The 15706-nt window shown below is 37.3% G+C and overlaps 3 protein-coding genes across 3 annotated transcripts; all 3 read left to right on the forward strand.

Annotated features, from left to right (window-relative positions):
• The first annotated feature begins 208 nt into the window (after positions 1 to 208).
• Positions 209 to 1567, forward strand: LOC141594690 (uncharacterized). Its single transcript, XM_074414688.1, has 3 exons — positions 209 to 928; positions 1084 to 1242; positions 1355 to 1567. Exons 1-3 carry the CDS (start codon positions 209 to 211, stop codon positions 1565 to 1567), a joined length of 1092 nt encoding a protein of 363 aa, XP_074270789.1.
• Positions 1568 to 2856: 1289 nt separating this feature from the next.
• On the forward strand, positions 2857 to 5722 carry LOC141594691 (putative FBD-associated F-box protein At3g50710). Its single transcript, XM_074414691.1, has 4 exons — positions 2857 to 3747; positions 4711 to 4875; positions 4978 to 5215; positions 5439 to 5722. Exons 1-4 carry the CDS (start codon positions 2857 to 2859, stop codon positions 5720 to 5722), a joined length of 1578 nt encoding a protein of 525 aa, XP_074270792.1.
• A 3261-nt stretch (positions 5723 to 8983) lies between these two features.
• LOC141594692 (F-box/FBD/LRR-repeat protein At2g04230-like) lies at positions 8984 to 12281 on the forward strand. Its single transcript, XM_074414692.1, has 4 exons — positions 8984 to 9039; positions 10906 to 11869; positions 11982 to 12044; positions 12270 to 12281. Exons 1-4 carry the CDS (start codon positions 8984 to 8986, stop codon positions 12279 to 12281), a joined length of 1095 nt encoding a protein of 364 aa, XP_074270793.1.
• The last annotated feature ends 3425 nt before the right edge of the window (positions 12282 to 15706 follow it).

Raw genomic sequence — 15706 nt, forward strand, 5'->3', positions numbered from 1 at the left:
CAGGTAATCACTTGTAAATGATGAAATCAAGCCCCCAAAAGCATACAAGTTCTTCAGAGGATGATTCCGACCGAGATAGGCTAAGTAGACTGCCAGATGATGTCGTTGTGCACATTCTTTCGTGCATGCCTATTATTGATGCTGTTAGAACTGTTTTACTTAAATCGTTTGAAACCTTTGGACCTTGATTCCTACTCTTAACATTGACATGATTGAATACCAAAAAACAAGTACTACCAATCAGCTTGGGTGGTTCTGTTATTTTGTCCGCCATGTTTTGATGCTTCACCAAAGCCTCTCCATTGATGGATTTTATGTTCGTGTAAAGTTCTACTCTAATGCCCAACGAGACGAGGTTGCTGACGATATAAGAATGTGGTCTAGGTTTGCATTTGGTAGACAAACCAAAGAAATGAGATTATCTGATCTATCCAACTATGATGCTAATTACGTTACGATTTTTCCTAGGCTCACGAGTGATTTTCTTGTTACACTTAATCTAGATTATTGCAGAATCGAGGGAGAAATTCAAGTCAAGTTGGGATCCCTAAAGAAGTTGTCACTTAACCATGTTAGAATGACCGATGAAAATTTCCAAAGCTTTATATCTGGATGTCCTTCTTTACAAAAATTGGTTATTGTCGACTTATTGTCGTTGACAAAGCCGATCGTCTCTGTTCCTAACATTGACAATTCACGTCTAGTTCTTACGATGTCGCTTAATTTCCCTAACCTTGAAACTTTGTACACTTATTTGAGATTTGATATTCGCCGTCTAGACATCACTGATATTTCCTCTGTTCGTGATGATATCTACATCAAATATCTTACCACGCGTGATAATCCCGTAAGTACATTGAATAATATTTTGTTGATTGGAAAGTTTCAAGGTGTCGAAGTTTTGCGACTGTCAATCAATGCTTCCAAGGTAATGCTTCTTTTTTTTTTTTTTTTTTGGCCTCCTTTCGAGCACTGTCTAACGCTGATCATTGTGCCAACTGATCTAAGGAATTAAGTTAATCTGCTAATTCTTGTATATCGAGTCAATTGAGATTATTAATGTCGTTTTTCCTTCGATTTCAGCTATTTCTCCTCACCATACCAAATGTGCAGCTGTTAGAAAATCGATGGAAACGTATAGATCTTGCATTGGACAACTTCTGTGAAGTCTGCCTCTCAGGCTTTCGTAATTTGGTGAGAAGTTCAAAATACTTGGAAGACATCAATATATACACCACAAAGGCAAGTGTATTTAATTCGTACCTACTTCGTAAAAGTTTTACCTAAGACATAGATCGATGATTAATTTGCATAGTTAAATTAACGGTCTCTCTTTTCTGTTATCGAATATCAGGATTTTAAAGCCAGAATCGATTTGCAAGAAGACGAAGTTTCTTCTCCTGATGTGCTGCCACAGGTCAAGACCATTACCGTGCATTGCCAAGGGATATGTTGGAAGAATCAGCTTCAACTAATAGAAGCCTTGCTCAAAAGCGCAACTGTCTCGGACAAATTGTTAATCGTCCCCATGAAACATCGATTAGGGGAGGCAAAGGAGCTTGAATAGCGAATAAATGAAAAGTGAAGACTGTACAGAAGAAATAAGGGTAACTTTCTACCAGCAGCTGCCAACAGGAGGACGTTTTTCCAAGACGAAATTCGAATTCTCGTACAAATCTTCTCTAACAACGCAGTTGGAGGCACTTTTATGATTTGGTAGCGTTCCTTGACCATAGAAAGTTTGCAATTTCAACTCAATATCGTAGTAGATTTCATTCCTTGACCACGGATTGTGACTTTTATACGGAGTATGTTCCATATCGTAGTAGATCTAAATATTGTGGGTGTTAACGAGCCGAGCTGAGCCCGAGTATGGCCTTGCTCGGCTTGTGCTTAAAAACCAAAACTCGATCTCGAGCTTACCTGAGCTTGAAAAAAACGTGCTCGTTATCAAACTTGCGAGCTTTAAGTGAGCTAGCTCTTAAATTGAGCCTATATATAATTGCTAATTTTTTGATTGTTTTTCTTCCGATATTTTCAATAAGGAGACTCGAAGGTTATATATGTAAAAATATTTGACAAATCAATGAAACATTTAATATGTGTGATACAAATATATAATCATGATAAAATAATTATAATTTTACAACATATGAGCAATATCTTATTTAATTACACAAGTTCGAGCCGCTCGAGCGTTTCGAATCGAGCCAACGTTTGTCCGGCTTGACTCGTTAAGCTCTCAAGCCCAGCCCAAGCCCGAGTCAAGCTTGCCCGAGTCAAGCTTGACTGAGCGGATCTCGAGTTACTCGCGAGCTGTCTCGTCTCATTAACACCCCTATGATTGTGTGATTGTAGACCTATAGTTACTATTGGAGTAATGGACGCTAAACAAGAATAAATGGGAGAAGATTAGCGATTAATGGTGGTTGTGGTGGGCGGAAAGAAGAGGTGGGAAGAATCTTTAGGAGGTGATATATTATTTAGGGGGAGGTGGGTATTTAGGCTCCGATGAACTGATTTGAACTGAAATGAGCTAAAATTAAGTTAGAAAGAACATACCTTATTCCTTTAATGAAGGGATTATAAGTATTACCACCTCTAAGAAAATTGGTTAAATACATATTTTCTCCGTTCCAGTTATTTATTTACTTTTTTATTATTCGGTTACATTATTTTAATTAAAGATAACAAATAATTGACACGGATGGAGTATTTAATATAAGAATAATAAGATGTGATTAGGGTTTATATATAGAATATATCAAAAGCTGTATCAAAGGAAGTTAAGGAACCCCTCATATCATCAGGTACATTGCGGCATTCCCATCCTCAATTTTGTCAATTTAATGTACAATGACGAGATTAACCCCCCAAAAGCATACAATTTCTTCAGAGGATGATTCCGACCGAGATAGGTTAAGTAAATTGCCAGATGATTTAGTTGTACGCATTCTTTCGTGCATGCCTATTATCGATGCTGTTAGAACTGTTTTACTTCGTCGATTCGGAAACCTTTGGACCTTGATTCCTACTATTAACATTGACATGAGTGAATACCAAAAAACCAGCACTACCAATCAGCTCCGGTGGTTCTGTTATTTCGTCCGCCACGTTTTGATGCTTCACCAAAGCCTCTCCATTGATAGATTCCATCTTTGTGTAAAATTCTACTCTAATGCGCAACGAGACGAGGTTGCTGGCGATATAAGAATGTGGTTTAGGTTTGCATTTGGTAGACAAGCAAAGGAAATCAAATTATATGATCTATCGAACCATCATAATCCTACTTACAATACAATTTTACCTAGGCTCACGAGCGATTCTCTTGTTACACTTAATCTCGATTATTGTAGAATCGAGGGAGAGATTCAAGTCAAGTTGGGATCGCTAAAGAAGTTGTCACTTAACCATGTTAGTATGACTAATAAAAATTTCCAAACCTTTATATCTGGATGTCCGTCCTTACAGAAACTGGTTATTATGAACTTATTTCCGATGAAAAAGGCGTTTGATTCTATTACTAACATGGATAATTTTCGTCTACTTATTACTGAGTCATTTGATTTCCCTAATCTTGAAACTTTGCATTTGCAAACTTTTCTTCGCGGACTAGACATCATCAATATTATTTCCTCTGTTCGTGATCTTACTTGTCTCGATCCTCTACGTTCAATGAATAATATGTTGTTCATGGAAAAGTTTCAAGGTGTTCAAGTTTTGCGACTGTCAGGCTATGCTTCCAAGGTACGTTTCGTGCACCTGACCTAAGGAATTCAGGATTATTTTTGGATAATGGGGTTATTTAGCAAATTAATTAGGGATTTAAGGTCTGTTTTAAACTATTTTGAACAAATTGGTCCACGTCATCACTTTTATTTTATTTTCCAGTTTTTATGTGAAGCCGCTAAGGTCCCTAGCAGCTTATACCCTACCATTTTTGTAGTATTAACTACAAAAAAATTTGGTGGGTACTTTCATACTTTGTACTCCAAGTTGCATGCTTAAAAGTACATGTGAAAGATGATAAAATGTGGAGCTGCTGGAGACCTTAGCGGGTTCACATGTTTGGTATTTTTTTAAAATTTGCAAAGTACTACTCTCTCTATCCCGGTCATTTGTTATCCGTTTTCATATTTGGGATATCTCACTCATTTGTTGTTATTTCTATTAATAATTGGCCCATTCCCCTTTCCTTGGTATTTGTGCCAAAACTAAAGGACACCAATTAACCGGAACGGAGGGAGTACAAAACATTATGGATATAAGCTGCTAGGGAACTTAGCAAATTAATTAGGGATTTAGGTTCCGTTTCAAACTATTTTGGTCAAATGGGTCCACGTAATCACTTTTATTTTATTTTCCAGTTTTTATGTGAACCGTTAAGGTCCCAAGTGGCTTTAGTTTGGTATTTTTCTAAAACTTGCAAGGTACTACAAAATAGTATGGATATATAAGTTGCTAGGGAACTTAGCGGCTTCACATAAAAAATGGAAAAAATAAAATGAAAGTGATAGACGTAACCCATTTGTTTAAAATAGTTTGAAACGGACCCTAAATCCCTAATTAATTTGCTAAATAACCCCTGTTATCCAAAAAAGTCCGTACTTTCTACTAATGCTTTCATGACTGTTTATTAGAAGGATTGATGCTATACGGGGTTGATTGAGATATCATTGAGATTATTAATTCTACTTCCTTCAATTTCAGCTATGCCTCCATGCATTACAAAAATTGCAGAAGCAGTGTTTACAAAATCGATTGAAGCGAATAGTTCTTGATTTGTACGATTTATGTGAAAGGTGCTTCTTAGGCATTCGTCATTTGATGAGAAGTTCAAAATACTTGGAAGAACTTGTTATATACACCTCAGAGGCAAGTGTATTTAGTACCTATTTCGTAAAAGTTTTATTTAAGATTGTTTTAGTACCTAATTAAATTAACGGTCTCTCTTTTTTGTTACGTATCGAATATCAGGATTTTGAAGCCATAATCGATTTTCAAAAAGACAAACTTTCTTCTCCTTCTGTGCTGCCACAACTCAAGACCATTACCGTGCATTGTTATGGGATATGTTGGAAGAGTCAGCTTCAACTAATAGAAGCCTTGCTCAAAAGCGCAACTGTCTTGGACAAATTGGTAATCGTCCCTATGAAACATCGATTAAAGGAGGCAGAGAAGCTTGAATTTATTAAACATGTGTCGAGCTTTCCAAGTGTCTCGCCAACTACCAGGGTAGTCTTTGCTTGCTGACAATTATAATGAACTGCATTAAAATAGATTCGTTTTACGTAATTGTTGTGTAAAACTGCCTTACATAAGAATAACTGTTACCTCATGGTATATAGTATGAAAGTTTTGTTGTTGCAATGTGATTTGAGTTACAGAGGTTCGATAGTAGTTTCCCCAACAGTTTTTCATAGTGGTATTGGTTGCAGACCACATCCTTGTGAGTTTCCAAAGCTTTATATCTGGATGTCCTTCTTTACAAAAACTGGTTATTGTCGACTTATTGTCGTTGACAAAGCCGATTTTCTCTGTTCCTAACATTGACAATTCACGTCTAGTTCTTACGATGTCGCTTAATTTCCCTAACCTTGAAACTTTGTACACGTATTTGAGATCTGATATTCGCCCTCTAGACATCACTGATATTTCCTCTGTTCATGATGATATCTACATCAAATATCTTACCACGCGTGATAATATAAAGAAGATGTAATTTGTATATTGACTGAATGTAATTTACAATGCTATAGCTCTAAGTATATATAGGATGAATGCTAGTCTAAATAAGGATAGAAAAGGGAGCCTATACATTATATTGTCTATAAGTACAATATTGAGAGTATCATTGACTGATTGGTGTTGCTTGATTTGTGGAGTTGATTGATTGTGTAATCTTCTCTTTATTTGTAGAAATAATATTGTTAATACTCCCCCTCAAGATGGACTTAGGAGGTCGAAGGCCAATCTTGTCACGCAGGGTAAGGAATCGAGTCTTGTGTAAAGGCTTGGTGAGTGCATCAGCGAGTTGGTCCTGTCCTGCAATGTGTTGAATGCGCATGTTTCCCAATTGAAGCTGTTCACGAACGAAGTGGAATGATAGGGCCATATGCTTCATTCTTGAGTGAAAGACTGGATTTTTGGCATATAAGGTGGCCGACATGTTGTCACAATAAACAGCAGGTGGCTTCGTGATGGTGATGCCAAGTTCAAGAAGTAAGTTTCGAAGCCATAGTGTTTCAGCAGTGACTGCAGCGACAGCGCGAAATTCTGCTTCAGTTGTGGATAGAGCTAGTCCTCGTTGTTTTTTGGAGGACCATGAGATAGGATTGCGACCTAGGTATATAACATAGCCTGAGGTAGAGAGGAATGAGTCCTTATCACCAGCAAAGTCTGCATCACAAAATGCATGAAGACAAAGAGGTGAGGTACGATATAGTTGAATTCCGTGGGTGGAGGTACCTTGAAGATACCGTAGCAAGCGTTTAAGGGCAATCCAATGTGTAATAGTGGGGTGGTGCAAGAATTGAGCTAGACGATTGACTGTAAAGGCAATGTCCGGCCTAGTGAGAGAAAGGTATTGAAGACTCCCAACAATTGCTCGGTAGTCAGAGTGATCATGAATGGGTTTGTGATCTTCACGGACAAGATGGTGGTCAGTGGCAATAGGCGTAGCATTGGGTTTTGCTTCTGACATTTTGTATTTAGCTAATAGGTAATGTATGTATTTTGATTGATTGAGGTGAAGACCAAGGTTGTTTGGTGTCACTTCTATTCCAAGAAAATAGGAGAGTGGGCCTAGGTCTTTTAGAGAAAATCGTTTGGAAAGTTGAGTGATAAATTGTTGTAATTGGTGAGGATTAGGTCCCGTGATTATTATGTCGTCAACATAGACAAGCATGTAGAGACATGTCGTCTTGGTTTGTAAAAGAAATAGCGATGAATCCGAAATAGATTGTTTAAAGCCAAAGTTGATAAGGTAAGATTTGAGTTCGGTATACCAAGCTCGAGGAGCTTGTTTTAAGCCATAGATTGCCTTGTTTAGTTTGCAAACAGAGTCAGGTTGGGATATGTCGACAAAGCCATGAGGTTGGGACATGTAGACATCGTCAGTTAGTGTGCCTTGAAGAAAGGCATTGTTAATATCGAGTTGTCGTAATGGCCACACATTAGCGACAGCAAGCGATAGTATAAGTCGGACGGTGGTGGGTTTGACAACGGGGCTAAAGGTTTCATTAAAGTCAATTCCCGGTCGTTGATGAAAGCCTTTAGCAACTAAGCGTGGTTTGTATTGTTTTAGGGATCCATCGGGATTATATTTAACTCGATAGACCCACTTACAACCAATAATGTTTTGAGACGGGTGACGAGGTACGAGTGTCCAGGTTTTGTTAGTGGTGAGAGCTTGAAATTCAGTTTCCATAGCTTGACGCCATTGGGGAAGAATGAGCGCTTGCTTTACGGTTTTGGGAAGCGAGGTGGACGTAGGGATAGCGTGAGCAAGGAGTTGATTGATTGTGTAATCTTCTCTTTATTTGTAGAAATAATATTGTTAATAGATAATCCCGTAAGTACAATGAATAATATTTTGTTGATCGGAAAGTTTCAAGTCATCGAAGTTTTGCGACTGTCATGCAATGCTTCCAAGGTATTTTTTTTTGAGCACTGTCTAACCCTGATCATTGTGGCAACTGGCCTAAGAAATTAAGTTAATCCGCTAATTCTTCTATATCGAGTCAATTGAGATTATTAATGTCGTTTTTCCTTCCATTTCAGATGTTTCTCCTTACCATACAAAATTTGAAGCTGTTACAAAATAGATGGAAACGTATAGGTCTTGGATTGAACAACAACTTCTGTGAAGGCTGCCTCTTAGGCTTTCGTAATTTGGTGAGAAGCTCAAAACACTTGGAAGAAGTCACTATATACACCACAGAGGCAGACTTTTTTTCAAAAATAGGGTTTAAAATCAAAGAAATTAACAAAATGGGGTTTTGTTGAAATTTATTACCCAAAATGGGTCCACGTCACACCCGAAGCTAGACTCGTATTAAAATCGCTTTCCCCCAAAGCGGCTACATCTTGGGTGACTTGAAAATACAGTCGCTTTTAAGGGCTTGTGATTTTAGCCCAAGTCGCTTAGGGGCCCAGCGACTTAAGGGTCAAGTCGCTAAAAATAAATAATGTTGCTGGAAAGAGTCGAACCCACGACTTCTTCCACTTAAAATTCGTACCCAAACCATCAGACTTAGGAAATCATTGTGATATAATTAGTCATTTAATGACAAATTTAATGTAAATGAACACAATGACAATTAAATAATCTTACTAAATGTTAAAGTACTAAACTTAACAACATAGCTACGCTTGTTCTATTGGTTGTACACATTACAACCCATATTTGCGCGGAAGGTCTGCGGTTTGATTCGAACTAGAAATTCACAGAGGCAAGTGTATTCATTTCATAAAAGTTTTATCTAAGATCGTTTCATATAGGAAATGTGTGAGGTTATATAGATCGATGATTCATTTGCCTAGTTAAATTAACGGTCTCTCTTTTCTTGTATCTAATATCAGGATTTCAAAGTCTGTATCGCTTTGCAACAAGACGAACTTTCTTGTTCTTCTGTGCTGCCACAGGTCAAGACCATTACCGTGCTTTGCGATGGGATATGTTGGAAGAGTGAGCTTCAACTAATAGAAGCCTTGCTCAAAAGCGCAGCTGTCTTGGACAAATTGGTAATCGTCCCTATGAAACATTGATTAAAGAAGGCAGTGGAGCTTGAATTTATTAAGCATGTCTCGAGCTTCACGAATGCCTCATCAACTGGCAGGGTAATCTTTGCTCGGCGACATTGTCCGACAAGTATTGTACTGTCATTGAGTCGTAGAGGTTCTGAATTTACCAATTACCACAATAGTACGTACTTAGATAGGGTATAGGCCCGAACTTATAGTGCAGCGATCGAGTGTAAGAATGTGGGATGTTTTTATGGTGTCAAATAATGAGCCACAAGGATTATACAGTATCAGGTGAGAGAATTTAAATCTGGAATTTATTGTCCACTATATCTACTTCTTAAAATTTAAATATTAGGTTAAACATCTTCGGCAATAAACTCTTATATTTAAAACATCAATAAGTCTTGGTATAGACGAGTGGGGCGAACAGACGGGTAAAGACTTCTAATAAAATGGGTAGGGGGGATAAGGTGGGGCACCCCCCATGTGCTTCCCACTTTATGGCAAATGGGTATTTTGTGAGGGGAAATGGTATCCGTCTATAATGAGAATTTGTGTTAAAACATTTTTTTTGGTGTAAAGAGAGTTAAGAAGATATATTCCAGTTTATAACGACAAGTCAACAACCCCTCAAAACTTTACCAATTGAGTCAACTGACAAATAATTGGGATGAAATTAGAGAAAATGCTACTTCCTCCAATCCAATTCAAACTACCCACTTGCTTTTGGGTGGTCTTTGTATATAATATTTTTTATATAAAAATATAATTTATGAAAGATATTTTTATAATACAACTAAATATGTAAATTTTATCGTTCAAAGTTTTATATTTTTCTGTGGATTTAACGGTCAAATTTTTCAAAGTTTGACCTCGAAAAAATAAGTGGGTAGTTTGGGTTAGAGGGAGTATAAACTTCTGAGTTCTAACTTTAGATTTTTTTTTCTCCAATCTTCTCTTTTAATATACGATTAAAATAAGAATTATTCTGTCTACATTACTCAAGAAGAATAAGCGACGGGAAAGCAGAAGGTCGCAAACGGTTGGAAGGAAAGCTCGACAGCATAAACATTCCTTTCTCGCAGTTTATTGGTAACAAAACAAAAATGCGGTGGTAATTATTACTACCACTCGTTAATCATAAAAAAAAAAAAAAAAAAAAAAAAAAAAAAAAAAATGCGCCTTGATTGACACATAAATCAACTACTCGAAAACCAAAGCGTCAGTTTTTACTTTAAAAATCCCAACTTTCTCTTTCAAAATCATCCTCCAAATTTCCTCTCACTTATCTGGGTTGAATTATGCAAGAGTAGCTCGGTAATATGCACTTTCTTGTTTAATCTTATTTTTTTAGCGATTTTGTTTAATATGCTTTTATTTGTTTTAAAGTTAAAGCGGGTTAAGTATGATAGATGACACTAAAGAGCAATGCATAAGAACTATTCTGTTTAAGTGAATCAAGTCGGCTGCTAGCCTGCTATTACCGCTTTTAATCCGTTTTAATTTTAAGATACGAGTAGTAATTTACTGTTGTTTACTGCTATTGTCTTCAAATGATTGAAGATATTTGCATAATGGTTTAGCTAGTTGGTCTCTTGTAAGACGGTACGGTTTACCAATAAATCATGTTCCAAATACTAGTAGGAAAGTATTTATTAGACGGACTTATTTTACAATATGCTTATGTAAAACCGTCTTACACAAGCTTTCTGTACTTCGTACCCCATTGTTGGGACTTGAGGGAATGATGCTAAATTTGTGGGTACTAGTTCTCTCATTATTGGTAGTGATTACCTTATTCTTACCTTTTCTCTTTTCTTTTTAGTTAGTTTTAACTTTCAAGTGTAACCGTAGTAAACAAGAATAATTTACAACAGCGTTATAAATCCATTTAAATCCACACTTTTTTGGGAGGTGATGGTGCTCTTCACCTTTGTTATAATTTACAATGATTGTAAGCAAGACTTGTATATGTGACGGTTTCTCAGGAGACTTCGGGAATTAGAATCCTTCAGAGTATTTGAAATATGTGTGCCATATGTGTGCTCAGTGTGCCTCCCTAGTAATGTTATTGAACTGCGTATAATCATTTTATGCATCCAATTGTTATCGTCTCATAACTGAATCCAGTTTCTAACTTGAAATTACTATTATTAGGCAATCACAGCTGAGAATGATGAGTTTAAGGCCACAAAAGCATGTACGTTCTTCAGAAGGTGATGTTGGCCGAGATAGGTTGAGTGAAATGCCAGATGAAGTACTTGTCAACATTCTTTCATGTATGCCCACTCTAGATGCTGTTAAAACTGTTTTACTTCGTCGATTTGGAAACCTTTGGACCTTGATTCATAATCTTGAGTTTGACACTTATTACTTTCCCGATGAGAAGGCATGGGTCCGTCGTTTTGTCCGCAATGTATTGATGCTTCACCAAAAACCCTCCATTGATAGTTTTGTTTTGTATGTCGAGTTTGATAATAAAGACGAATATGAAGAAGAAGATGAGGCTGCTAATGAAATAAAAATATGGTTTAGGTTTGCATTGGAAAAACAAGCCAAGGAGATCAGATTATCTGTTCTATCAACCCATAAACATTTTTACACATTGTTCTTGCCTAATCTCACAAGTCAATTTCTTGTTACCCTCGATCTCAAGTTTTGCTCAATTGAGAGAGAAATTCAAGTCAAGTTGGGATCCCTAAAGAAGTTAACACTTACCTATGTTGAACTGGATGATGAAATATTCCAAAGCTTTATATCTGGATGTCCTTCCTTGCAAGAACTTTTTATTGAGAATCTTTTCGGTATGACAGATCTAAGTTTTAGTTCTCCAAACATTGATAAATTATCTCTTGTTTTTGATGTTGAGGAGCATTGGGAGCATTCTCTGGCACTTAATATCCCCAATCTTAAAAGTTTGCATCTGAATATTAATATGAACGGAGTGGACATCATTGATACTCGCGGAGTGCACATCATTGACGTTTCATCTATTCGTGATATCTACATCATATATCATGTATCTTCTAGGTATGCTGACGAAGCATTTCCATTCATTACAAAGTTGTTGGCGAAGTTTGAAGGTGTTGAAGTTTTTCGACTGTCACTTGATTTTTCGAAGGTATGTCCTGCAGCTTTTTTTTTCTATATTACTGTCTTACTAATCATTAGTACGCACGTACAGAACTCAGGAATTCTGTAATTATGGTTCTTTTTTTTTCCTTCCGTTTCAGATATTCCTCCGGGTAATACAAAATTTGCAGCTTTTACGAAATAGATGGAAGCGTATAGTTCTGGTATTGAATGACTTATGTGAAAGTTACCTCTTAGGCATTTATCATTTGATGAGAAGTTTAAAACACTTTGAAGAACTCATTATATAAACCACAAAGGCAAGTGTTTTAATACTCCGTATCTCTTAGTATAAGCTTTTCTTGTACGAAGTAGTATACTAGTACTCCCTCCGTCCCAATAATTTAGTTACGTTCTTTTATTCTTTGTGATACGTGTTTTAATCAAAGGTAAACAAATGACTGGTATGGAGGGCATAATTTTTTGTGTGGCCACTTCACAATCGAATTTAGAATGGTTACTCGCACATTCCAAATGTTAGTTTTATCTAAAAGATTGTTTCATATAAAAAATGTGCTGAGTTCGTATAGATGATTCCTTTCCTGACCCAATTTAACTGTGAAGAGTTAAGAACGATTAACACCTAAGAGGGGGAGGGGGTGAGTTAGGTGTACCTTTTTTAAAAATTTTACTCTCAACTTAGTTAATTAATCACTTTAAGCTAAGAATAAAGAAGTACAAAACTTGAGAGACTTAATTGAATGTAAGTTCACAAGAAGGTACAGCAGTTCTATGTCACGGTATAGGTGACTGTGACACAGAACTTGATTAGGTACATGCGAGAAATAGCAAAGTGGAAGAACGTAAAAGTAAATGAACAAACAAACGACATTTTTAAAAATTGGTTCAGCCTCTACTCCGAGGCCTACGTCCAACCGTTATTTTATTGCTTGTTTAGAAATTTACTCAAACTTACTAAACCCCTTACAATGAAAATAACTCGCCAACCTACTCCGGTTGCACTCAAACTTAAAGCTACTCCGCTTCAAGAGTTTATGGGTTCTATCTCAAGGTGTTACAGAATCTTGAATCTCAAGAGTTCACTTAAATGAACATGGAGATTACAATGAAGATCTAACACGAGAATCATGGAACAAACTCATCATGTCACAAAGACAAATGAACCGATACTTGGAGGTTTTACAGCTTTTTTCGAAAACAATTTTGAAGACTTAAAATCAGAAAAACGTTTTGCAAATACTTGAAGAACAAAGCTTTCAATGCACAAATGATTTGCAAGGTTTTTACAATAAATGCTTTGGAAGTCTTAAGAAATAAATGTGACTAAGACACTCTATTTATAGTGGATTTAGTCTTAGGTAAGTACACTTTGAAAAATTAAATTCAATATAAAAATGATAGCTTTGAGTGATGGTAAGTGTTAGACTTGTAGGCTTGGGGCTTAAGAAATCAGAAAACTTAAGCTTCTACACTCAACATGTGACAATTTACCGAAATGGCAAAAAGCCTTTCTTACTTTAGAAGTTTGACAAGTCTTCTTTGCCATTTTGGTAAAAAGTGTTTGCACAAATCTAGAGGCTTAGTCAAGTGGGCTTGTGACTCCAAAATTTCAGATTGTTTTCAAGTTTCTGAAAATTCAAATGTTTAAGGTTTAAAGTTTGCAAAGTTTTGACACTAAAAAACATTTGGACGAAAACTCCTCCGTATGATAGTACCGAAACCACGGTGACAACAGTCACGTTGCATGGTTTTGCCATTACTTGACTTAGATGAGAATGTTACACTTACTCTTACATATATCGACTAAGGCTTTGGAAAGTATCATTGTCTTGACTTCCTTGAATGACTTGATCATCTTGAATCATTGTTGAAAGTCCATTTGATTGCTTCATTCACTAATTATTTCAACTAAGAGCAAACAATCAAATAACAAGGGGACTTGGCATCATCAATCTAATGTGTTCTAACAAATTCCCCCTTTGATGATGACAAGTCCAAACATGTGTGATATTCCCCCTTAGCCCATGGTTAGTCGGTCTTTGGTCAATTTCAACATAAACATAATTAATAAACATGATCAAGGTATTCGAAAGGTGCAACATGCTTGGCCAAAGTAAAACATCTAATCATGGAAGCTAAGACATAATTAAGGTGGACGTTAGCCTAAGAGTTAGAAGATCACACATGGCATAATTAAACTACTTCCCCCTCTTGACATCGTCAAAGGAGGAGAAAACATGTTCAAAAGGCAAGCAACACGATTAAAACACACGCAAATAGTTCAAGCAAGATAAAAACAAACAACCGAAGGTGCAAGAGAGTGTCTTAAAACAGAACAAAGAGCCAAAGTTCAAGAGGAGAAACGGGTTAAAGAGGCATGAGTTTAGGAGGCATTCTGAAGACGTTCAAGGAGATCTTCATTCATGGTGCGAAGATCACCAACTTCATCCCTCAACTTGCCCTGTTCTTTGACCAGCCGATTCACAATCCCAAGGAGCTCATCCAACTTTGCTAGGACCACACCAATTTCAACGGTAGAACCCACTGTAGAACCCGACTGATTCTTCCTTTCCAATTTGCCATTCTTAATCTCCAAGTTCATCCGAGAAAGAAGACCCGGTGTCATCTCATCACTCAATTTCTCAATTGCAGGGCTTCCCTTCAACACTAACTCCTCCCTCATAAAAATTATCGAGAGCCACATACCATAAGGAACTACGGCATTTTTGTCAAAGTTGCCGCTTTGGAACTCAAAGTGACATCTCAAGTATTCGGTGAAACATAAGGCGAGGAAGGTTAATGGGTTTGTGCTTAACAATGTGATGAATTAGGAGCATGTCAAGAAGAGAACATCGCCCACGGCTGTTGTTGGAAGGGACAAGGTTACGAATAACCAGGTTAAAGATGAACCGGATGGGTGCGGTTAATTCAAAGGCATATATGTTGGTAGGGCCATCATCATCATGAGGTCGATGAACCTTCATGACCTGGGTAGAGGTAACCTCATCAATTTCACCCCAATCACGTTTGGGGAAGGAGGTAAGCCCGACATTACAAATATCAAGATAAGCAGCAAGTTGGTCGATGGTTAGGACAAAGGGTTTTTGATTGATAAAGGCTGAGAGAGTTCCGTTTCAACATCTACCTTGATCGTTGCATAGAATTGGATGACTTCGGACAAGTACATGGGGCTATATTTGTCCAACAGATTCACCCAAATTCTGTGCATACATGGCCTCTTTGAAATATTTAAAAGCAGGAGAGGTGTCATACCAAGATTTCTTATAACGACGTCCACTGTGGAAGCAACAAAGCAGCATACCGTGGCATATCTTGAATATCTCCTCCGGGAGATCAAGAGAATTGAGATGGTTGAGGATATCATTCTTGAATGATTCGGCAAAAGGAGCAATAACAAGGTCCATGCATGTGTTGAGAGGCACCTTCTCCTCAATGATCTCATCCTCATTTATGCTCGGTAAATCCCGTTGATAACGAGCCCTTTTGGGTGCTTTTGATTTTGATCCGGATCCCCTTTTTCTTTGGGTAACCTTGGGTTTTGGAGGGGATGCCTCCGGGGTCACATCCTCGTCATCATCACCAAATATTTCAAGCATCTTTCTCTTGGACCGGGTTCGCGATGCGGGTTTTGAGAATAATGGGTCAAACCCATCATCAATCACCATGGTGGCATCACCAAAGTCCTCAACATCAACCACCACTTCAACATTCTCCTTCTCCGTTGAATCGCTTTTGGATCTTCATTAGCATTGGAACCAATTTCCCTTTCAACAGTGGAAGCCACCGTTGCATCAATCTCACTCCTCTCATCCTTCTCTAATGCTTCACTCACCAAATCTTTTAA

The sequence above is a fragment of the Silene latifolia genome, chromosome 8 (assembly GCF_048544455.1).
Source record: "Silene latifolia isolate original U9 population chromosome 8, ASM4854445v1, whole genome shotgun sequence".
NCBI classification, from domain to species: Eukaryota; Viridiplantae; Streptophyta; class Magnoliopsida; order Caryophyllales; family Caryophyllaceae; genus Silene; species Silene latifolia.